Source organism: Poecilia reticulata, chromosome 9 (assembly GCF_904066995.2).
Source record: "Poecilia reticulata chromosome 9, P_reticulata-male-v2, whole genome shotgun sequence".
Taxonomy (NCBI): Eukaryota; Metazoa; Chordata; class Actinopteri; order Cyprinodontiformes; family Poeciliidae; genus Poecilia; species Poecilia reticulata.
The window spans coordinates 31,592,656-31,617,718 of NC_088838.1; the positions used below are offsets into that span (position 1 = coordinate 31,592,656).

General features: G+C 40.7%; 1 protein-coding gene across 4 annotated transcripts in view; it reads left to right on the plus strand.

Annotated features, from left to right (window-relative positions):
• The window catches only part of LOC145552874 (uncharacterized), a 52,274-nt gene extending 34,368 nt beyond the window's left edge, over positions 1-17,906 (plus strand). For all 4 annotated transcript variants that reach the window (XM_081610916.1, XM_081610919.1, XM_081610918.1 and 1 more), the window contains one exon: positions 360-17,906. In XM_081610916.1, coding sequence (XP_081467042.1) covers positions 360-15,714 — 15,355 coding nt within the window. In that variant the 3' untranslated portion in view covers positions 15,715-17,906. The remainder of the gene's footprint in view (positions 1-359) is intronic.
• Positions 17,907-25,063: the final 7,157 nt, after the last annotated feature.

The window sequence follows — 25,063 nt, forward strand, 5'->3', positions numbered from 1 at the left end:
GGTATGGCTTTAGTTATTTAATATTACCCTAACATTTTGTTTACAGTTTGAGTCAGTCAGTAACATTTCTAAATATTTTTAAGAAACTTTTCTAAGAAAGCTTCATTTTGTATAGCAACTGCAGATGATGTTTTTAGGCTAAAGCGATGAACCTATCATGCATTTTGTTGTTTTAAACATTTACCTGTCTTCTTTAATTCATCTGTATGTACATTGAGTGACTTTCTTTGATCTCTTCTTTTAGATCATGTTTAATGCTTCTCTCTGTTGTTCCTCTATAATTTCATTCCTTTATTTTTCTTTCTTTGCATCACATTCCACCTCTTCCTGCATGATATACTTTTGTTTGTCCAATCAAGACGATCAAACAGCAAAAGAGGCGTTAGAATAATTCCTGTAGACTCAGGTATGGGTGTGGAGGACTGGGAGAGTAAATATAATGTGCCTAACTCGGGTGTACTGGATGATTATTTAGACACTGAGCAGAAACTTTGGGAGGATGAAGATAAAAGTATCATCTACCGAATCAGTGACAGCTGTGAGTCCAAAGGCAGCAGATTTTATCAGACGGTAGAGTGTGATGGTCTATCCCCAGAGGACACGCTGGAGCCAAATGATGGGGCACCCAGACCCAGACAGAGGCATGGCTTTGGCAGCGGGGAAGTTCGATTAGTTTACAAGGCAGCCGGCAGCTTTGAGGATGAATCATCTCCTCCTGAAATTGACATAATCCCTTCAGTCAAACAGCTGAGACAACCGACAGACAGAGAAAGTCTCCTTTACAAGACCAGATTGTGGGCCAAAACCGCTTTAGAAGACACTCTGGAGAACTATGCTGCTTTTCGTGAGCAGGAGGCTGCGAGGGAAGAAGCTGCTAGGGTCAGAAGACGTGTTGACTATAACTCGCTTGGCTCTGATGAGATGCAGTACTCATTTGGATCTGAGGAAGAACTGGAAGATCTGACATTCACTGAGGGAGATGCTAATTTTGAATATGAAAGCTATGGCTACTCTGGCAAGTATATGGAACATTTTGAAGGACAAGATTTTTCAAGAAAAAGCAGAACAACTGATCAAGACCCAATGCTATCTCCTGTGGAGGACCCAGATGATGAATACATAGATCCAATGGGTGAACTGCGGAGCTTAGTCCACTCAGTGTCTGAATACTTGGCAGTGAAAGAGGAGGAGGTCAACAGCTATGAATCAATGCCCAGGCCACCAAGAAGAAAACTACCTGCTCTACCAACTGATGCAAAAATGTTACCACCTGAAGACAATGACAGTAATATGGCCAAACCTGATGTTAAAGAGGAAAGTCCTGTTGAACAAGGCATAACTGGGGTGAAAAATGCAATGAGCTCATTGTTCAGCACAATCACAGGAGCAAAGTCTCCAACTGAGGCAGAAGCCTCTAGTACTTCTCCATCTCCCCAGCCACCACAAACTGATTCTGGTATTTCAAAATTGTTATCATTTATCCCTAAATCTAATACCGAAACCCCTGAAACTGCATGTACATCTGTAACAGAACCACCTACGTCCCAAACACCACCCCAAACCGACTCAGGAATTTCCAAGCTGCTTGCATTTATTCCCAAAAGTGGTGGTACCTCTCCACCAGTGGCCATAGTTCCGCCTGCCTCTCAGGAGCCCACAACAGAGAAAAAGTTCTCTCTACAGTCACTTTTGCCTTTTCAGTCCTCTGAGCCCAGTAGACAAGCGGAGGCCAACCAGACGCCTACCCAAGCTCCCACAGAGGCACAAAGTAATTCAGCAGCAGGTAACCAGTCTGCCTCTGGGTTTGAATCCATGTTTGGAAGGCTAAGTCCTTTGAGGCTTTTTTCCAGCTCACCGTCTCCCAGAGAGACGTCACCACAACCACCGGAGCAAAGAAGTCCATCTGCTGCAAGCAAAGAATCCCAACAAGGGCAAGTAAGTAGAGGCACCAGTCCTAGTAGAGAAGACTCACAAACAGAGCAGCAGTCATCAGGAGAGATAAGACCAGGTTCTGCAAGTGGATCAGTTGATCTTTTGCCAGATACAGGAAGCGGATCAATTGAGCTCTCCCAAGAAACGGCTACCGGGTCAGTAGAACTTCTTCCAGAGACTGAGTCCTCTGGTGAGCTACCTGACATTCAGCAAAGAGGAACATCTTCAGTGCCTGAAGCAAAACCTGAGGGAACTTCAGAAGAAACTGGATTCTTCAGTCCTTTTAAGAAATCTCTCTCCACCCTCATGTCTGCGGTTCCTCAAGAAAACCCCTCACATAGTGATAACAAACCTGCCGAGGAGTCATTTCTAGGCAGCAAACTGAAAATTCCATTTTTGTCAGAAAATGTTTCCACAACAACCACACCTAAAGCAGAAGGGGGTATGTTGTCAGGGATTCTTAAATTTGGAATAGGGGAAGATTCTAATGTCACTTCAAATACTTCAACGCCTGCTCCATCAAGGTCTCCCTCTCCAAGTCGTGCTTCACTTCTTGAAAGTGCTCCCAAACAAAACACAGGAACTGGCTGGTTTTCTAACCTTTTTAAGGTGACTCCACCTGAACCTGCCAAAGAACCAGAAAAAAACCAAATGACTCCTACTGTGACACTTACCAAGCCTAGTGAACAAACTGAACCTCATTCTGAACAAATATTTCCCAACACACCAAAAGGTACTGCTTCCAGTGCAGAGCAGTCCTCTGAGGGGCAAACTTTGCAGGAAATAGATGCTATTTCCCAAGACCAAGAACCTCCCAAGGTCAATGCAGGCACATCACAACCAGAGACCTCACAGCCTCAAGGATTTCTTTCTGGGTTGTTAAAAATAGGACCAACAGAATCTGTGTCACCCGAAAAGACAACCCAAGAAGGAGAAGGACAGTCTCAACCGAGTGGTTTGTTTTCTGGTATATTTTCATCACCTTACCAGCCTTCCTCTCAACCACAACCTCAACAATCAGGAGTGTTTTCTGGATTCCTAAAGTTGGCCTCTGATACTGTTTCGGGTTCTGCAAATCAGTCAACAACCCCAGGAGATCAATCTGGCCAACCTCCATCTCAAGGTCAAGGACTCTTTTCTGGACTGTTGAAAAAAGCTACAGATACAGTAACTGGGACCCAGTCAGCCCAGTCAAGTCAAGATTCCCAGCCAAGTGACGCTAACCAAACAATGGTTAAGGATGGGCCAGAAAAACACTTGCATCAAGGATCAAATTCACATGCTGAGTCGACTGGACTTTTGTCAAGATTTAAATTAGGATCCACAGATAGTCTTCCTCCTGATAAAGATCAAACAGACCAACAAAGGCGACTAATAGTCTCAGATGAGCAATCAAAGCAACCACAACAGAGTAGCACGATTACAGAACATGTAGCTTCAAAACCAACAACAGCACCTCAATCAGGTGGATTACTTGGGGGCTTACTAAAACTCTCAGAATCTACACCCCAGCAACCATCTTCTGGTCAAGGGGGTTTGCTGTCTGGGCTGTTTGGAATTGGTGCACAAGAATCTGCTCCTGTAAATCCACCTCAACCTTCACAAAACCAACCACAGACTGTAAAACCTGAGAACCAACCAAATCAGCAATTAGGCACTAGGCAAAATCTTCAACAAAACCAAGTGCCTCCACAGCAGCAGCCGAGTGGTCCTGGAGGGATGCTTAGTGGATTATTTAATAAAATTGCAGATGTGGGTGCGCCACAACCAACAGTGGGAAGTCAACCAACTCGGCAACAAGCACAAAGACCAGGCCCCAAGACGAGTCAGCAACCACCTAATCAGCAGGGGGGATTTCTTTCTGGACTGTTCTCCTCGGGGTCTAATACTCCAGCTCAGCAGCAGTCTCCTGTTAATCAACAACATCAGCAGCAACCCCAACAAGGCAACAGACAACCTCTGCGTAGACAAAACCAGATACCTCCACAACCCCCTGCTTCTGCTCCAGAGCCACAACAGGGTGGGTTATTGTCAGGACTGTTGAACAAATTAGCTTCCAGTGATAATGTATCACAACAGCCCAGCCAACAAACTGGTACTCAGCAGGGCAGTAAGCCTGGGCAGCCTTCCAATGAACCGTCGTCTCAAACCAGTCAGCAGGGTGGATTTTTATCTGGTCTGTTTGGACCATCACCACCTCAACAGGTACAACAACCTAGTAAAATAGCAGGTCCTCAACAAACAACAACACAGCAAGCTAATCAAGGTGGAGGCCTGCTTTCAGGTTTTCTCAAGCTTGCATCTGGTGACAATGTACAAGAACAACCATCAGCAAAACCTCCTCAAGCTAGAGAAACAGCAGTTATGGGAGGCCAAAATCCACCCCAGCCTGAATCTGGGGGGTTATTCTCTGGTCTATTAACCAAAATTTCAGCCACTGTAGAACAGTCATCCTCATCTTCTGACCAGGTAGCACCTCAGTCAACTCGGCAACAGCAACAACAGCCACGTTCAAGTCAGAGTAGACCACAGATTCAGAGAACAAAACCAGTGGAAGTTCAGTCCTTCCAGGACGCATCCTCTGATAAGGAGACAAAACCTCCAACTCAAAAAGGATTTCTCTCCAGTCTGTTTAATGTCACGGAAGAGCCATCATCAAAGATGCAGGAGTCCTCTAAACCTGGGACAGAAGACCCAAAAAACAGCTCTACTGGGACATCTACTGGCTTGTTATCTAGCATTTTCAAAACAAATTCTAGTGACATCAGCACTTCTGCTCCTGGAAAGGAAAAGGATAAAGCTTCCCTTGAAACATTACCACAGAATAAGGAGAAAATTCCCTCAAGTATAGAAACACTCCCAGCTGCTGCTAATTCAGCTACTCGTGGTGTTGATATCCAGGAACAGCTTCCACAGTCACAGGTTAGGCAAGATGATACAATTTCCCCAGCACAGCGTTATCTTGAAGAAATCCAGCGTCTCCTGTATGGGACATCAGATGAATATGGTTACAAGGATCTGTTATACAACTTTACAGAACATGGAGTGATTCCTCCAGAGTTATATGAACATCAGTGCCTCATAGAAGCTCTGCTGTGGCAACAACTCAATGATTATGTCCAAGCTGAAGCTCTGGCCACCAATGTTCAAATTCACAACCAAACATGCCACAGCAATATTCCTCCTACAGCTAAAGCTCCTCAACTAGACAACCACGTTACTTTAAATCCTAAAGAAATGAACATCAGTGACTTCAACATACCTGCTCATCCTTGGAGGGATACTTCCGCCCAGCTTTTTGAGAGCCGAAACCGCTTTTTTGAAACGGATGAAGATCTGGTGTTGTTTGACATGAGCTGCCAGAACAAGAAAGCTTGGAGCAGCTGTGACCACTTGAATGATCTTGATAGCAGAAGTAAACCATGGATTGCAAGAGGTAGTGCAATAAATCTGTCAACTGAAAAATCAAAGAGACGTCTACATAGGTGTCAGTCGCTTACGCAATGCAGTGTTCAAGAGTCTGGCAAAGTAGAGGACAAATGTGTTGTAGATAATTTCTTGAAAAATGACAACTTTGATTTAAAATCGGCAACTGACTTTTTAAAGCGACTTTCAGTAAAAAAAGGACCTGTCGACTTAAGACGCAGTGCTCTTAATTTAAGCAAGTCAGCAGGCACTGGAGGCGATACAGAAGATTATATGCTGTTTGAGGACTCTGAGTGGTACCAACAGTGGATGTCACTATTAGAACATGGGCTGTGGTGGCCAGCTGAGGCAGGAGACTGTGGATATTATGTTTATACAGATGAAAACTACATCTATTCTCTTTTAACTGATAAAACTGGAAGGCATCTCTACGCTTGTGCTACAGACAAGGATATGCAAATTTTGGGAAATATTACTGAAAACATAGCTAACATTCTGAAGCAAAGAGAAACTGATAAAGTGACCCTTTGTGGTTTCAAAATCCCCCTGAATGATGAAAGTAGAGGTTTCTGCATTTCAGACAATCAGCAGAAAGTCTTATTATTGAACGATGCACCCATGGATCTGACAGCTGCTCTTAGAAAAGGTGAAAAAATAATGAACTTGAATTTGCAAAGTTTCTCTCAAATGTTTCAAGAGTCTGTATCATCTCAAGCAGAGCAACCTATTGACTTTAGTGTATATAAACTTAAAAAGATAAAAGTGGAGTCTGTCCAAAATGGTTACACTTGTCAAGAGGAGCTATTGGAAGCTGCTGATTTTAGCTTGAAGTCTCTAAAAGGGGGGCACGGAGGGCCCTACTGGAAGGATCAAAGACTTAAAGATATACTCACACCTAGCCATTCTCCTCAACATTACTTGCCACAAATCTCTCAAAACAGACAATGTCCTATTCCAGAAATCAGGATTGCACATGTAGATAATACAAATGCAGACCAATCAAAACAAAAAGTAAGTTCTACATTTTCAGGATTCAGAGCAAACTCTACTAACACCAACACAAGTAAAACTCAGACAGTTTCAGCAACATCTACCATTTCAGCATCTGTTTCCAGTCAACATTCAGAAACTTCCCCATCAACTTCAAAGATACAGTTGGGAAGGAAGCTGCCTAATGCTCCAATTGACAGTAAGACAACCAGTCCTTCAATTCCATCAGGACAAGTAGCTGCTTCTTCTACTGTAGCAAAAGCATCATCCCCAACGGTGCATTCTATTTCTTCCAAGAGACCACACCTTACAAGACAACCATCTCAAGCAGATAAATCAGTATCATCTCAGTATAATAAAGGCACTGTCACTGGGATATGCAACAAAGAGAAAAGTACCTCACCAATGGCCCAAACTGTCTCAGAGACTCCTAAAGAGCCACTAGATATCCCTAAGGTATTTAAACCAAAGCTGCATATATTGAATGACACGTCAAGTGTTTATAGTGAAGCCTACCTATACAACAGAAATCAGAAGGGCTTTACCTCCCCTGGTGACTCTCAAATGTGCCATAAAGTTCTAGATTTTTCACCCGCAATAAACAAAAACATTACCAAACAAAAAGATGGGACTGATGATGGTGTTGAACCTGCACCTAGGAATGAGGCTGTCGACTTTACAAAGTACAAGTTAAAAAAATTCAAAGAAAAAAAGCAAGTTGATTCTGAGGCAAATGTGGACATGCCAGATAAAACCACAACTGCTGTAGATCTAACCAAGCAAGTAGAAGAAGAGGAAATTGAATGGCCAAATTCAAAAAGTACTAGTGTAAGCCCATTACAGGATGGTCTGACCATATCACAGACCAGCCACAAGAATACAGTTGGTCAACAAAATCAATCAGCAAGACATCTGTCCAAGCTAGGAGTCCATGGCCAAGTCCATGCACAGGAAATGCAAGCCTTTTCTAGTACAACCAAAGAAGCAAAGACTAGTCAAAAAGATTCTGAGTTTTCTAAGAAAGATAAAGACAACTCTTCCAAGCTGACTTGTGCATCTCCTGTATCGTCAAGGATTCCTGGCACCAATTTTACATCAGAAAAAACAATTTCTACAGGGTCTTATGCTTCCAGTAAAGAGTCCAATCTTGGTGAAACTGTCCAAAAAACATCAAGAACTGAGTCAAAACAACCAGCACGAACCTCACCGCTTTTGAGCCCTGCTATGAGAAAACAAGTGGACAGTCAGGAGCAGCTGCCAATACAACAGAGTTCAATTGGAGTTGCAACAAATTCTACTCGGGTTTACCCTGACAAGAGTCCAGTTTCTGCACTTGTTTCTTATCAGTCTTTTGAAAAGACTCAGCAATATCAGAAGACAACTGCACCTACAAATTCAATTAAAGCCACGTTAGATATGTCTGTCAAGTCAAAAACACAGCTGGCACAGAAAACTGTTGTGCCAACAAAGGATCCTGCTGGCGAGGCATTGTCATTGACCAATAGAAAACCATTAGCTTGTGATGAGAGAGACCAAAGTTTAAGTCGCCAAGAATCCATTGACCTGACATGTAAATCAGTGTCAACATTGAATAAACCTGAGATGACAGACTTTAGTCATACACCAACTCTCCAGGAACTCCAAAGCTCACTAAAGACCACACAAGACATGACTTCTAAGTCTTTAACTTCAAAAGAAGTGGTTCTGAATGAAGATATCACAACTAGAAAACCTCTTACTGACTATACCTGTCTGTCTCCAAATGCACAACCACTTCCATGTCAGTTAAACCCAGAATCACTTCAGCCACACTCTTGGCAGAGCAAAGATGGCATATTAATACAATCAGTTCATTCGCCTTCTCAGTTACTGGGAACAAAACAACAACATGTTGCCTGTCCTCTGTCAAATGCCACTAATGTGTTAGATATGTCACCAAAGCCGTCTCAAGTCATGTTGGGAAACACAGTGCCTGGAGATGAGTTTATCACAGACGAAGCAGTTTCACTTGTTAAAAAGTCAAGTGCAAGAGCGGTTGCCAGGAGAGATTCTGTTGGTGTTGCACTGATAGTTGATCAAACCCAGATGGAATCAACAAGCGAAATGCAGTCTCAAAATATGATCTCTGGGCAAAAAAGCCAAATCACAAACAGAAATGGGGTCTGTATTTCACTGCAGTCCATTCCCGGCTACACAGTTATGTTGCACTCAAGTGCTTCCCAGACTATTGTTAAATCAAATTCAAACAGTACAGCTCCAGCAAATTCAGTTAAAGGCACATTAGACATGTCAACAAAGGCCTCTGTACCTGACACAAGTATGCCTTCACATCCAGTTTCACTGGTTCGCTCAAGACGATCAAGCTTAACATATTCTCAAAAAGATTCTGTTGGTGTCCCCTTAATAGTGGAGGTACACATTCCCCAAGAGCAGCCTAAAAGGAATCAGATAGCATTGGTAGAATCCCGGAAGCCTTTACAAAGACTTGTGCATCGTGAATCTCGAGAAACTACTGCACCTGCTAACTCCATCAGAAGCTCTTTGGACATGTCCCCAAAATCCCCACAGAAGGAGTCTGAAAGTGCTCCTATTGTGCTATCATGTGAAGTTGTGCCACTAGTCAGAAATAGGATACATGTATTAAGCAATCCTTGTGGTGGTGTACCACTCATCGTGGAGCAACCTGTATGTCAACAAAGAAGACATGTTATAACAGACGTTTTTACAACAGAGTCCCTACACAGAAAAGTATCTACCTCTCATTGTAATGGAGCATTTTCTCCTTCTAGGACCCCATATAAGGACCCACTGCAACACAATAAGCCTGTAGATTTCTCAGCTAGAGGCAGCCTTGTTGCACATAATCTTTCAAACAATCAAATTGAACCTAAAGATGGAGAGCCAATGAACTTCACTGTTGCAAAAGCAAAAAAAGAAACTACTAAAAAATGGCAAAGTGAAAAGGACCCAGAAAAGAAAATGTCTGTGGGTACTGTGGATCTAACTTTGAATGTTAAAAACAAATCAATAATTGACCCTCAAGGTGCAACAGATTTTACTTCTTCGGTTTGTGTCCCATCTCAACACAGAATAAATTCTCAGCAACAATACATACCTGCAAACACTGTTGATGATTTCAAAAGTGACATTACATTTTCTCAAACTCGAAAGTTATCAGAACATTCAAATGATGCATGCATAACCACACATGCTGGAACACATCATGAAATGCATGGAGGAACAGGAAAGAATTTGGAATCTGCATTTGCACCTATGGTTGCAACTGAAAGGAGAATACAGCCTCCTCAGCCTTTTACTCCCCCGTCTACACAAGACATTGGATTTACTCAGTTGTCACTTAATAGTGCATATCAACAGGTCAATAGTGTACCTGAACAAATATCTTTGGTAAAACATCAACTGCCAACTCAATATTTAGCTTCTCAACACCAATGTCCACACCCCAGAGCGGAATTTGCAATTCCTCTGCCAAAGACACAAAAGTTGCAAAAACAAGACACAACTATACAGCAGGATGTGACCCATAGACCCAAAATCCTTATTAAGCAGGCAACTGTCGATAGTTATGGGAGTACAGAAGAGTTTGAAGAAAATGGAGCAGTGACACACAGTAGGCACTCATCTGTTTCTTACACTACACAACAAGGTACAGGTGGATCCCAAACAGCTGCTATCCCTTTGTCTCTAAATGCACAGCGTGGTGCTGAACATTTTATGGCACCTACAGTTGCACAGCCTGTACAAAGTTACATCAGTTCAGCTGCAAATGATGCAAAAGTACCTCTTCATTTCTCAAAGCCGCCAAGCATAAGCCAACACCACATCATTGCACAAAATAATTACATACCAACCTTACCCTCTAATAACATGGATCCAATACAGTGCATTTCACAAGCTAATGTACCTGTATCACAGACTGCCAGAAGTCATCACACAATGCCAGGGATATATGTTAAAGGAAGTTATCAAAATCAGGTCTTTGCATCTCAATCACAAGAGTCACAAGTGGCTTCAACACAAGCAGGATCTTCGTCTGTGAAGGGTTTGATTTCACTTTTTAGTCATTTGGACTCACAATCTTCTGTTGGTACAAAATCACCTGTTATCTCCAGCTATACCAAGACTGAATCAAAACCCGTAGACCACGTTCTTTCAATACAAAAGCAAGATAATCTTGTCCCAGTTACTCATAACACCAGAAACATAGAGGGAATATCCTCAAATTCACAATTTTCTACTGTAGCAGATTCTGTGCCACTCACAACAACTCTTGGACAGGGTTATGTTGAATCAGGATCAGTGACTCCTGAAGCTAAACTAGCTTGTTCATCTGAGGCATCCAGAGATCAATCTGCCAATGCGGAGAAAGTGTTGTCTCCAGAACTACCTCTAAGCACTGAATCACAACAAATAGGTTTAATATTAAGTGATTTAAGTCACAGAATGTCTACTGGGACACTGGAGGGCTCATCATCACCGAGTATTGTTAAGTCCACATCTTCTCAAAAGTATCAACAACTACAGGAAACAAATTCTTGCACAGGTAGAGAAACACTTGATGACTTGCCTCCTTCTGAACTATTCCCAGTTAGACCAATAGATAATAAACTACATGAAGGACTTCAAAGCTCTGACGAATCTCCACTGTTGCCACTAGCATTGCAAGAGGCTAAATCAAAATCAAATGGTAAAGAAACATTGGCCGCAATAAGTGAAATAGCATCTCAATCGGACCCATCACAACAGCAAGGTTTAGAAGAGCTTAAACAAGCTATATCTACACAGTCTGCCAATGTTAGGGGTGAATTTGAAGAAATTTCTTCACAAGAAAAAAACAGACCTCCAAGGTCAATCTATATTGGCATAAGTTCTTCAGACACACTTCCTTTTGGGGTAGAAATGGAATCGGGGGAGCAAAAGCCTTATGTTAGGCTGCCCCATATTTTCATATCAGCCGCCAGTTCACCAGAAGAAGAGCGTAATGAGACCAACCTTGGTACCCCTGAAAGTAATGGATCTAATTTTCCAGAAGCTAGTGTCTCTGATGATATTGCATCACGTGCAGGAACAGCACTAGAGCAAAGGGAAGTTGATGTTGATGTTGTTGTAAATTCTGATGCATCTAAAGATACCAGTACTTTAGAAGACAGTACCATACAGGGATCTGTTGAACCATTGAGCAATGAGGCTAAGACTGGCTCTCCAGATATACCAATTTCACTGAATACATCAAATCGGATAATTACAAATGAACAAGACTCTGAGCACACTGTGACAGATAAAACTTCAATAGGCACTACCCTTTCAGAGATTGAAAATAAATCTGAGACTACTGAGGTTCCTGAGGACAAACTTCAATCGATTTCTGAAAACACAGAGTTAACATCATACACATCATCAGGAGAAGTTGTAAAACCTCTCGCTGACCTGGCCTGTCAGGTTGTTGAAGAGTCACCAGAATGTGTTCAGTCATCTCAAGAGTCAGTTACTATGAATGAAAACAAATCTCCCAGTACAGAACTGCCAGAAGAAGTTGACTGCTTGAGCATCAAGTCTCTGAAAGCAGAAACCTTAGTTTCAGATGTCAAATCACCTGAAGGTGTCCAACATCTTCATGAGAAAAGTGAAGATGTCACTTTATCTGTGCCTGAGCCACCTCCTATCAGTGCTCCTACTGAGGAACTTACTGTCTCTAAGGAAGACAGTGCAGCTATTAAGGATGATCTGCCCAATGCTGAACAAACTGATGAACAAGCAGGAAAAGGCATATTTTCACTGTTCAGTGGTTCTACAGCATCCCCGCAACAAACTCCCTCCCAGACTGGATTATCAATACTTGGGGGCATTATTCCTGGCTCATCTACTAAAGATGCTCCTGGGACAGGGTTACTCTCCATGTTTGGTGGGTCAAGTGCACCATCTACATCTGAATCCAAAGAAATACCACCACAGTCAGCACCACAAGAACCCCAGGGAAAAGGTCTGTTCTCTATGTTTGGTGGTTCTATTAGTCAGCCACCACCTGGCCCAAGGGGTCCAACTGCTGGAGGTGTGCGGCCCAGGGGGCCACCACCCAAAGAACCTCCAGGAAAAGGTCTCTTTTCCATGTTTGGTGGAGCTGCGCCTCAACAAGCACCAAGTCCCAGGGCTCATCCAGGGGCTGGCCCTCCACCAAGAGGACCAGGATCTTCTCTGTTTGGTGGCATCCTACCAGGTTCAGCAACACAAAAAGACACCCCTAGTACAGGGTTGTTCTCCAAGTTTGGTGGTCTTGGGGGTCAGCCCCAAACAGGGCCTAAGGTATCCACACCTGGACAAACAGCTACACCACCAAAACCCAGTGGCCCAGAGATCTCAGGGAAGGGATTGTTTGCCATGTTCGGTGGACAGAGTCAACAGCCACCAGAAGCACAACCAACAGCTTCTAAAACAAGTGAATCAGACAGTGCTTTTAAAGTGTCGTCTGTGTTTTCACTTGGTTCAAATACTGACAGCAACAAATCTAAAACTGGGTTTGGTCTATTTGGTATGTCCTTTTTGGAGGAAAGTAAAACCGACCCAGAAAAAAGTGTTCCTGTCAAAGAGGAGGTTGTAGTTGAGCCATTAAAGTCTTTAGATGTAGAAGCACCTTCAGAAGAAGCAGAGAATAACCATAATAAAACTGTAAAACATGAACCCACTGAACCTGTTTCTACAATTTCAGTTCAGAAAGAACTTCATGTAGAGGAGACACGTCAAGATATCCAAGATTCCGTCAAGGTTGTCTCTAAAAATGTTAATGAAGTTTCTGGTCCTCAAAGAGATTCACAAGCCACAGTACAGTTAAACCTTTTTCAAAATGCCTCAGAGACGGTTGAAACTTCTATTGGAGAGTCATTGAACATTACAAGTAATCTTTCTGAGAAAGAGACATTTGTGGATTCACAAGATGTAAAACAAGTCGGTGAATCACAATCAGACATCCCATGTGGACCTAAAGAAAGAGAAGGTGCAGTAAATGTTGAGGAAATGGTTGCACAACCAGAAACTACTGCATTAGAAATGATTACTCAAAATGAATCTGAAATAGTTGGGATCAGTCAGTTATCAGAAAAACATGACTCCCCTCAAATACCAGAAAATATAACGGATTCTTTGGATAAACTAGAAAACTCTGATATTACTGCCGTAGAAGAAATTCAAGATACAAAGGCTAAAGATGTGAACATTCCTTCAGAGAAGGGAAATGAAGAGGATTTAAATGTTGCTGTGGAGACTTCAGTTGAAGATGTGGGAAAATCACAAGAGGATGTTATAAAGCTGTCTGAAGACAGAGCAGTTACAGTTGATGAAAAATCATCTGAGGAGCCTTTGAAGGCTGAGGATAAAGAACAGATTTCAGCAGCAGATGAGAAACAAACGGAAGAGACCTTGAGAAATGCTGTTGAGATACAACCAACTGCTGTTGATGTTCAGAAATTACCTGATGAGGATTTGTTAGTGAGTGGTGAACAAAAAACAACCATATCTGATGTTGAAAAATCACGTGATGGGACTTTGGTAGTTGCTGATGAGCAACAAACAGTTGTATCTAATGTTGACAAAGTAAAGATTCCTGGGGAGGAGCAAGCCACTGTCACAAGTCTAGAAAACCTAAATAAAGAGGCAACTGACATTGATTCTGTCAAAGAAATCACAGAAAAACCCACTGGAGAAATGGGTGAAAAAGACTTGAAAGCATCATCTGTTGAAATTCCAAAAGAACTGGCTGAACAAAAACCAGAAGATAATGTAGATCCTGTGCATAAAGTAGACAAAATTTGTGAAAGTGATATAATTTCTGCGGCAGTTTCTTCATCAAGTGAAGAAAAAACTTTTGAAAACAGTTCAGTAGCACCTGCTGATCCTTCAACACAGCAACAGCAGAGACCAGGAATGGTCAGACCACCTGGCCCACCTGGACAAGGAATGGGAGCACCAAGAATGGGAGGACCACAAATGGGAGCCCCGAGGATGGCAGGACCAAGAATGGCTGGACCGAGGATGGCTGGACCTAGAATGGCAGGACCAAGAATGGCTGGTCCAAGACAACCAGGACCGCAGAGAGCCCCTGAACCATCTTCCTTTTCTGGCTTCATGTCTATGTTCTCCACCCCAAGTGCACCAAATAAATCACCAACTGTTGGTGGATTTTTTTCAAGTTCTCCAGGATCCCTTTTCGGATCATCACCTACTCCTCGTCAGCCTCAACAACAGCAGCAACAACAGAAAAGCTCATTTTTTGGCCTTCCAAGTAGCATTGCGCCAGAATCCATCACCAGTGACCTCTTTGGCATGTTCAAGGGTCAAGATACATCAAAACCAGAGGAACCTGAACAAACTGGCACAAAATCTGAACAAGCAGAAGCTCCTGCAAATTTGGCAAACCATCAGGACTCCGAAAAGGCAAATGCAGATAATATGACCTTAACTGAAGATGAACAAGTTAAAACCACGGAGGATTCTGATCTACCTGAAAAAGGGCTTGTCGAGGAGACAGAAAGAAAAGACAAAACGGAAGATGATTCTCTCATTGAATCAACAGTAAAAACTGAAGACCCTGAACAAAAGACAGAGTGTCTGGAGGCTGTTGAGCATTCAGAAGAGCCTGTTACTGAAGAGTCTTCCAGAAGTGTACCATCTGCAGCCCCTGAAACCAAAGGCATGTTTGATATACCCATTCTGTCTACCCCTAAATTTGGCTTCATGTCTGCAGCTACTGAAGGCACAACATCTATCGGATCCCTTTTCTCCACTACATCTTCAGCCACTAAACCCTCAGAGCCTCAACAGACAGATGGTGGTCTCTTTTCAGGCTTTAAAAACCTGTCAGCTGGTATTTTCCAGGACGAAAAGCCAGCAGGAAAAGAGGAAACACCAAGTGCGTCATCTGTGTTTGGCTTGAAACTGAGCTCAGTGTTTGGCACCTCCGACTCTCCCAAACCTGAATCCACCCCACCTGTGGTCACATCCCAGCCTCAGAGTCAATCTCCTAAACCAGCAGAAGAACTTGATGAGCCGGACTCTGACAAACCATCCCCATGTTCTGGGGAAACTGAAAGTGCAGACAATAGTGATATGGAAGGACCAACAGAGACATCTAAAACAGGAAGCTGTGACACCTTAGCACAAACGGCACAATCTGGCATCCCGTCTCTGTCAGGTTCTCTGTCAGAAAGCTTAGATAAACCTCAGGTAACATTTACACCATGTGAGTTAGATAAGAGAGAAGAAAATACACTCGACACCAGGCAAGCAGAGTTGGAAACAGAACAACCAAAAGATCTGTTGATGAAGGAAGCAGCGAAAAGGCTAGTATCTGTATGATAAATGACATTATTCATTTATCATATTTCTGTAGAAACATATGCAACCCATATCCCTCCCCATTTCCTGTTGAGCAGTCATAACATTGTGACCATTGAAACCATGTACATTATTTTTATAAAGGATGTTTGTTTTCTGTTGACTTGCACCAAAATGATTAATTACTTTAAAACACTCTAACATATCTTTTGCTTGTGCCTTATCTAATAAGAGCTCTTTTGTTGGCAGAAGAGTGGGATATCCACTAAGTAGACAGATGGTCGCATTGTTATGGCTAATATGTGTTGTATTTTGTACTTCTGCCCATTTGTCCATTTTCCATCTGGTAGTTTTACTTTAGTTCTTGGTAAATAGTTAAATTTACTTTGATGAAAATATTTATAGTTTGGATCTCATAAATAATCTACAACCTTATATCCAAAGCCGTTATTAACACCCTTTCATTCTGAGTTTTATTGCCAAACCTTTAGCGAATCATCACATGTGAAAAGGTGTTTCCTTTCAAGTGTAAAAATATAGTGCAGGCACATTACGCCGTCTTACTTATGGTGATGGAGGTTCAATGAATGCAGAAAGTGATGGTTTTATTTATTAGCGCTCTACTGCTGAGGCGGTTACAAAGTCCCTCCTTCCTTTGTCCCCTGCAGCTCTCTGAATTACACCCAAGATTCAGCCAATTAATTTAGATGAATCAAAGTCCGGTAGATTTATGATGGTGTTGCAGTAAAGACCGTGGAGGCAGCCTGGACACTGGACTAAAAGCAACAGTGAGAAGTAATCTGGCAAACAACCAAGACTAAGTAAATCATTCCACCTAAAGCGCAGAGCCACTTTCCTCGTTAGGAAACTCAATCAACCAGCAGTCACACCTCTCTCTCTTTCTCTCCCCTTCAAAGTCAGTTACTTGTTATTTTCATTATGTAGGGGCTGACTTGTATCACCTGAGCTCAGGCTGCATTTACATTGGAGTTATTTCTTATTTGAGTTAAAGGTGGATCTAGGAAGCTTTTCAAAGTAATATTTTTGTCAGAAAAAAACATTTTGCACTAAGATTTTGTAGAAATAACCATGAATTAGATGTTGGCAATGGTAATGTGCAAATTACATGGGTATGAATGTGAGCCTTTTTACAAAACTGAAGGTTCTTCAGCTTTGTGTGTTCACACAAATGAAGACAGCTTTCAGAACCACTTACATTCTAGTAACAATTATGTAAACATCATAGCAGTGAATTATATCTGTGGCTTCTGCTTCTAAAGTTTTCAACATTTCAGAAATTGTGTTACATCCTCTTTTATCTTAACTTCGAATTGTATATTCTTTAGTATCAGACGGGTCCTGAACTGTTAAAGCTGCATATCTCTGTATAAAACACAAAGTAGATACGCAGTTGAGTGACTGGAATACTTGAGTTTTCCAACACCATCCAAAAAGTTGGGAAAACAACTTTCTGCTCTCCAAATCTAATCCAAACTTCAAATATCTGTGTTTAGTTATTGCTGAAACCTAATAGTCCCTCTAGTGGTTGAGTATTTATTCTCCTTTCCCTTTTTTCCCTTTATTAGTGATTATTTTTTAAATGGGTATTATTTTTAGAATCAACATTGCAGTGGTGGGCACCTCTAACTACAAAGTTAGTTACACTAACCCCAAAGCTCTTCAATAGCAAATAGTATTTAGCAGAACTACTGCTAAACGCTAACTTCAATTTAAATTATATCTACCCCTGCAGGACTACAACCCTCGAACACCAATTTAATTTTGACATTACAATTTACATGTTCAATAAAGCCTCTTAGATATTGTATTTATGTTTATATTTTGCTCCTGTATGTTTTCAGTTTGAAATAGTCGTTGAGGAAAAACAGAGAATGTGAGGAGAGGAAATGGAACTTCTATTGTCAACCACTTCAAAATAAGAGCATGAAGATAAACTTCTAACTATTTGAAGAATTCTTAAGAGATTATAACCAAAACTTTAACAGAGATGTCAAATGTTACTCATCAAAAAGCCTAACAAAACAACAAAGTAATTTGGTGCTTTAGAATTTATCTGAAAAAATTAACCCAGGTGAAGCTAAGCTAGCAAAAATGCTAACAATTATTAATGGATTAGTGGAAATGTGCCCACCATTGCAACTTTTCTCTAAACCTTTTACTTATTATACTGATTATTTTAACTAAACTCTCACTTTGCAGTCCGTTGGACAGCAGCCATTTTGACTCATCAGGGAATCTGAGCCCCGTCAGTTCCCAGCTGAGCTCTGAACTCGAGGACCGCCACCCTCCAGAGTCCTGCCCCCCCAGCAGCACCCGTACGCCTCTGCGCAGCGAGGCCTCCAAATCGTTTGAGGATGAAGAACTGGAGAAGGAAGTGAACGGACTTCCAGAATCTGGTGTGAACAAAGACCGGAAGGATTCTTCAGTTGTCTCCCCAAAGCCGAGCTTGGAGAAACACGATGACACAAATCTAACAAAAACTTGGTTTGTAATTTTATTTTTGTAAATATTAATGTGTTGTTGAAATTGCAGGATTATGCAACATTTATGTTGATAGTTTCTCATGAAACTGGTAAACAACTGATGTATTCTTGTGTTTCCCAGTCTCTTTGATGACGGCCCCCCGCCTTGCTCTCCAGCTAAAGTTCGCTGGCTGAAGGCTTACAACAAAGTGAGGTTACAACTCCATGAGGTAGGAAGCACTGGTTCCCTCTCCTGGTTCATCTCTTTCTCCTACACACTTAGTACCAAGACAAAATCTCTTGAAAATCTACTCTGGATTTTCACATAAACCCAATCATGATAGCGTCACTCTGCACACACTGACATGCTGGTTCTCTGTGTTTTTATGATACTTTCCCTCTCTTTCCTGGTGTGTTGGTTGAATTTCTGGCCATGCCTAAAGATTTTACAATAATTATGTTTTCCCATAAGGATTTTAGTATCGGAAATTAGGTAGAGACATTTCTTTTATCCTTAATGAATCTAAATTACACTTACACGCTCAAATATGTACATACATTAGCCTTTAGCCATTAACAAGCTTCTAGCTAGAGCTGGACAATAAATCAATAACAATATATGTCGTGATTGGCACATGATCAATATTGATAATACGTCTGATAGAATATTTACCAAACACCACACAGCATTCTGGGGGATGTAGGCAGAGGAATGGCTTTAGCTGCTCACGGCTAGCTAAAGAGAGTTGGTGGACTCAACTCGCTCGCTCACTCTTTGGTTACCTAGCAACTCCCTCACTCTTTGGTTACCTAGCAACAAATTGTTGAGTATCTTTAGCAGAAACTGTAAGATTTTGCCACCGTGCCACTGCTTAAAAATAAAAAAACAGCAGCGTGTACTTAAAACTGTGGATAAAACAGAAACGGTATTTTAGATATTGGAAGCAAAAAGATAATGAATAATTATTGATACAGACTGATAAGGAATGCTTATATCATAACACATTTTCCAGCCATATTGTCTGGCTAGGGTTAATGGGTTAATGACTGGATAATTGGTGGAATCCATTTAAATTATTTGTATCTAGTTTTAAACACAGGCTGCATATTATTAACAGGGTTTAGGTCACTCCGCCGCTAGTACATGAGATTGATTGACAGCGCTGAGACACCGCCTCCTGGCTCTGGTTGGTTGTTTTTGGTTGGGAATCGTCCATTTATTCAAACAGTAACAGTAGCTTAAGGAGGAGGTGCTGGAGATCGATCTTTTCACTGATTATTCTTCTCATATTGTCACAACATGGTGACAGTTTTAACGAATATGTAAAAAACATGTTTGTTTTTTTATTACATATTGCAGCTGTAAGGCTGTAGAAGCCATATGTAGTGTGTGGAGAAAAAAACACTACTATGCTTGAATGTAATACAGGAGAATTTTATTTATAGTTTTTTCTGACTTAAATTTAACTTGAGATGGCATTAAAAAGGTCTTAAAAAGTCTTAAATTTGACTCACTGAAACTTTTATTACAATTTATTTTTCTTCTTGCCTTCCCTTTGACATTTTTAAAGTCTAATCGTTTTCTGAAAATGTTGGTGAAACTTACCAAAGTCTCTGTTCAGTTTTCAGTTTTCAGTTACGTTAAATTCCTGACTTTCCCTAACTTTTGTCATCATTAATTTAGCTTCCCTCGTTTTCTTCAGCAAACATCCCTGCCTCTGTCTCAGATGCTCAGCAGAAAGAGATGGCTCCCTGCTTTGCTCCTGGCCAGCAGTTATCACATTAAAGACAAAAATAGTCCCTGTGTTTCTGCAGAAAACAATGTAGCATGGCAACAATGTTACATTTCTATGGAAACACAACCTTAAACGAGTGTAAGGTTAGGCTGTGATCGCTGCAGATGGTGGAAACCACAGTGGGGATTCTCCATGTTGAAACCTGTTCAGACATTTTTATTAATTTGTTACAGATTTTTAAAGGAGGAATGATATTTTAGTTAAAACTTATAATTTTATTTGGATGGATGGATGAAGGAAGGAAGAATGGATACCTTAAAGGATTTATGGATGGATGAATGAATGGAGACATGGATGGATGGATGATGGATGGATAGATCCTCATAAATGGATGGATAGATCTTCTTGGATGGATGGATGATGGATGGATAAATCCTCATAAATGGATGGATAGACCTTCTTGGATGGATGGATGGATGGACAGATGGATAGATCCTCATAAATGGATGGATAGATGATGGATGGATGGATGGATAGATCTTCATAAATGGAGTCAACCTTCTTGGATGGATGGATGGATGGATGGATGGATGGATGGATGGATGGATGGATGGATGGATGGATGGATGGATGGATGGATGGATAGATCCTCATAAATGGATGGATAGACCATGGATGGATGGATGGATGGATGGATGGACCTTCTTGGATGGATGGATGGATGGATGGATGGATAGATCCTCATAAATGGATGGATAGACCTTGGATAGATGGATGGATGGATGGATGGATGGATAGATCTTCATAAATGGAGTCAACCTTCTTGGATGGATGGATAATCCATTTTCTAAAGTAGAACTTTTATCTTTTATCTGCATTAAATCCTGGGGACTGCCGGAGCTTCAGTTCCTGTGTGAAAACAACATCTTACCCCAGTTCAACCAGGAAACGATCGTTTTGATTCCTCTCTCAAAGAGAGGCCGTCATTCTGACACTCTGAGCTCCTCGTCCTGCGAAAGCAGCGTCACTGTGTACGGTGGCGCAGCTTTTAAGAATAATCTTCATGCTCTGAAAGCAAAGCCAGGAGCTGCATCCTTCTTCATCTTTTGTCAGTTTCACTAAGTGGTCTGTGTCTGGCAGATTTCCAGAGGAGAGAGAACTGAAGCCGAAGGAGGGGAGCAGGAGGGCGGTTCATTTGCAACTAAAATCTTCTGCAATCATCTGCAGTGATGTAAAATCAAGACGGCAACATTTTCAAAACAAAAGCTTTGGGAGAGAGTTTAAAATTCTGATTTGACTCAAAGATGATGCAGCAAATCCTTATAATTCTAATTCTCTGATATCCTTTCAATTTAAGTTTATTTTGGAGTGAAACACCTTTTTCTCCCTGTAAAAATAAACAATTAGCTCCTCTAAATATAAATAGTTTTATTCACACTGCATCTGCACTTCGCTGCACTTCAGTCGGGAACTGAAGCAGTGTGAGGAAGCAAATACGTTTGAAAACGACTTTATTCCCTTATTATGCAGATGGTTTATTAACCAGCTGATGAATATTCTGGGATGGCTGTTTGAGCGACTCGACAAGATTAGCTTATTGGTGGGGAAATGACTACAGTCACTCAGACGTAAAGTGCTGAATTTCAAATCATCAGTAATAAGTTCAGGTGAATTTTTCTTGTATTGTGAAAAAATATTGATGGGATGGAATAGCTTTTTTAAGTAGTTTCTGGTCTTATTGACAGTTTTTACTCCACGCCGTTGTTTTTATTTTAAGCAATAGGAAGACACAGTGGCGAAACCTGAAACTGCTGCTGCAGTTTCAGGTTTCAACATGTTGTTGCCAGGCAACCATAGAATGAGTGAGTTGCTAGGTAACCGAAGAATGAGTGAGGTATTTAGTTGCCTTTTCTAATCTTCATGCTAGCATCATTTATGTTTTTATAAAGTTATTTATTTTGCTGTTTTTGCACAGGGTCATGAAGGTTTGGATTTCTTTTCCCCCTTAATAATTAACATTTTAATTTTAATTAAAATTTTGTTAATTTTGTTTTTACTTGTGTTGTCTTTAACTAGTATTTAAATTTGTTAGTTGAAACATTTAAAGTGTAACTAACAGCTTTATTTTTTGCGGAGGGTGATTGACAGCCCTAAGACCCGCCTCCTGGTTCTGATTGGTTGTTACTAGTTGGCACTGGGAGATATTTAACTGATATCATTCAGTCATAACATATTCAGTTTCAGAAAATATGCAAAAAATGTATATATATATTTTTTTATAAAAGTTACATATTGCAGCTTTAACAATGTTTTTACCAGAAGTAGCTGGTATAATGAGTTCAGTAGATATGCACTTCCCCCAGGTGTTTTCTAATTGGTGCTGGCTAGTCTGAAGGAGGAGATTGGGGGAGCAAAGCAACGCTCCAGGTACACTTTTAATGAGGGAACCAAACTAAAACAGTTGATTTTACGTTGCACTGCGCCTTTAAAGAATTAAACACTAAACATAACTGACAGGATAAGGGGCTCAAAACGAATTAGCTTTGAGGGATTTTCAAGCTAGCCTTAATTGTATTGATCTCCATTCAGGTTATAAAGCAGAAAGAAAAAACCCAGAAACAATCATGATAACAGCAGCAGAACAGAGAGCCGGAGACCGAGGGGAGGATGAGTTATTCTGGTGATGACGAATGATGCTCAGCATACTAACATCGCCGCTCCGTGAGCGACCCGCCGCTCTGACTTTGGCTGAAAGTCACCGTGGAACTCATGCCTGTGGGGGGGCTCGTCTGTATGCCCCGATGTTTGCCTTCCTGCTAAACGTTAGCGAGGGAACTTTGCTTTTATTTTTTAATCTCCTCCTGTTTTATTTTATTACTCGCGAGACGGTAATAGTATGAATTTAACTAAAGTGGGATCAGATATTTAATGTTCACTTTAATTCCCCTCAATGGCAGGATGTGCTTCTCTGCTCCGCCTGCCGCTGTGTCTGAGAGCCGTTATTAGCTTCTTTTCTGCTGTTTGCCTTTTCACACAAGTGGTTGTTACAATTTGCAGCTGGTAGATGAAAGGGTTGAGGCAGTTTTATGGCTGCATTGACTGAACTCAGGGGGTTTTTTAGTTTTTAGTTTTGCTCATAAGCTGCGGTTATGATTTGTGTTCCTGATGAGAATCTTTTCACATGATGATGGGGAAAGATTTGCTTCCTGGTTCAGAAACGAACCGTCACAATTAGTGTCTCTGCGTGACGTTTTTAATGCTCAGCCTCCATAAAGCCTCTAAAGCTGGATGGAAATGAATGAATGAATGAATGCTAGCCTGATTTAATAAGTAAACAAACAAATGAAGAAACCAGTAAATGAATGGACCATTAAATCAGTGATCCAATGAATGAGTGAATGAATCAATGGATGAATAAGTGAGCAAAAGAATGAATGTGTAAAAGAACAAAAGAAAGGAATGTGAGGATGAATGAGTGCGTTATTGAGAAGATGAATGAATTAAACGATTAAAAAATGAATGGGTAAACATGAACAAACGAATGAATTAATAAATCAATGAACCACCGAATGAATGAATAACTGAGTGAACGAATGAATACTTGCCTGATTTAATAGACGAGTGAGCAAAGAAATGAATGAATGAAATCATTAATTGAGGGAATGAATGAACTTCTTCACAGGGATGAATGAACATGTAAAAATGAACAAATGAATGAACTAAAAGAACTGTGTGAATGAACTGATAAAGTGAGAGGGTGAATGAATAAATGGTTTAAACTTTTGATTAAAAAGTGAATGAGTAAACAGGTGAATGAATGAACAAAGGAATGAGTAAACAGATGAATGAATGAACACAGGAATGAGTGAACGTGAAAAACAAAGAAATGAATGAACCAATGAACTGAGAATGAATGAAAGCTTTCCTGATGAGTGTATGAATGAAACCATGAATGAATGAACAGATGATGAATGAATAAGCAAAGGATAAATATTCAGAAGAAAGGAATGAATTCATGAACCACTCAGTGAATGGATGACTGATTAAATGAACAAACAAATTTACAAACTAGTGAATGAATGAACCAATGGATGGATGAATGAGTAAAAAAATGACTGAATGTAAAAATGGAATTTTTTCTTCAAATAAGGCAAATGTGCAAAATCCTTTTTAATTTTTGAACATATAATGATTTACGCATCAGTTCTTACAAAATGTCTAATTATTTTATGCTTTATTGTTGAGCAGCTAAAATTTTATAATTTTTGGCCTGTAAGTAATTCTGTGACAAAAAGTTTGGACACCCCTGGTTCAGGAACAGAGCTGCGCTGCAAAACCTTCTGCAGTCGATTTTATTGTTAAAAGAAAAAACTCGTGTTTTCTTCCGTTTTCAGGATTCAAGGCCGTTTTAAATTGTATTTGGTTTTATTTTGTTCATCTTTCACAAAGCGTGGTGACAAACCAGCTCCGTCTGGAAACGGGAGCCGTTCGATCCCACAGCACATGGGGGGGTTCAAAGGGTGGCCCACGGGCCATTTGTGGCACTTGGAGTGGTTTTGTGCGGCCCACAACTGCAAATCAAAAATGATACAAACTTAGTTGTAATTTTTTAACCATAGAAATTATTAAGTACAAAACAAAATAAAATCTTGTTTTTTTTTATTTTTATTTTTAAAGGAAGTGACTCAAATCTTATAACAGAATAAATTAGTTATATCAAACCCAAAAGAATTAAATTAAATTTCTTTTAATGAAAATGTGCAACATCATTGCTTGATTATATTTAATTTTTTCCTTGTCAATTTTGATTGACAGGTTTGGACGTCTCTGCCATGGTAACTGAATGAAATCACAGAAATTGGCCATAATCTGAACAATTTATTCTTTTTCCAACCAGTTTAAATTCAACACAGTAAAAATATACAGTTTTTTTTTTCTGCAGTCAGTTTCAGAAAAGCAGCTTGTTATTAAACCGTAAACCGATTATTCTGATGATTCCTCCGGGCGAAGTTTCATTCCCAGCACGCGTGGCGTCGTCTGTTTTTGTGCTTTTTATGTCGGCCATATTAGTTTTGTCATATTGATTATGAGCAAAATGAGCCTCAACTTCCAGGCTGAGTCCGAATGCCGAGCATCCAGTGGCCGGAGCGT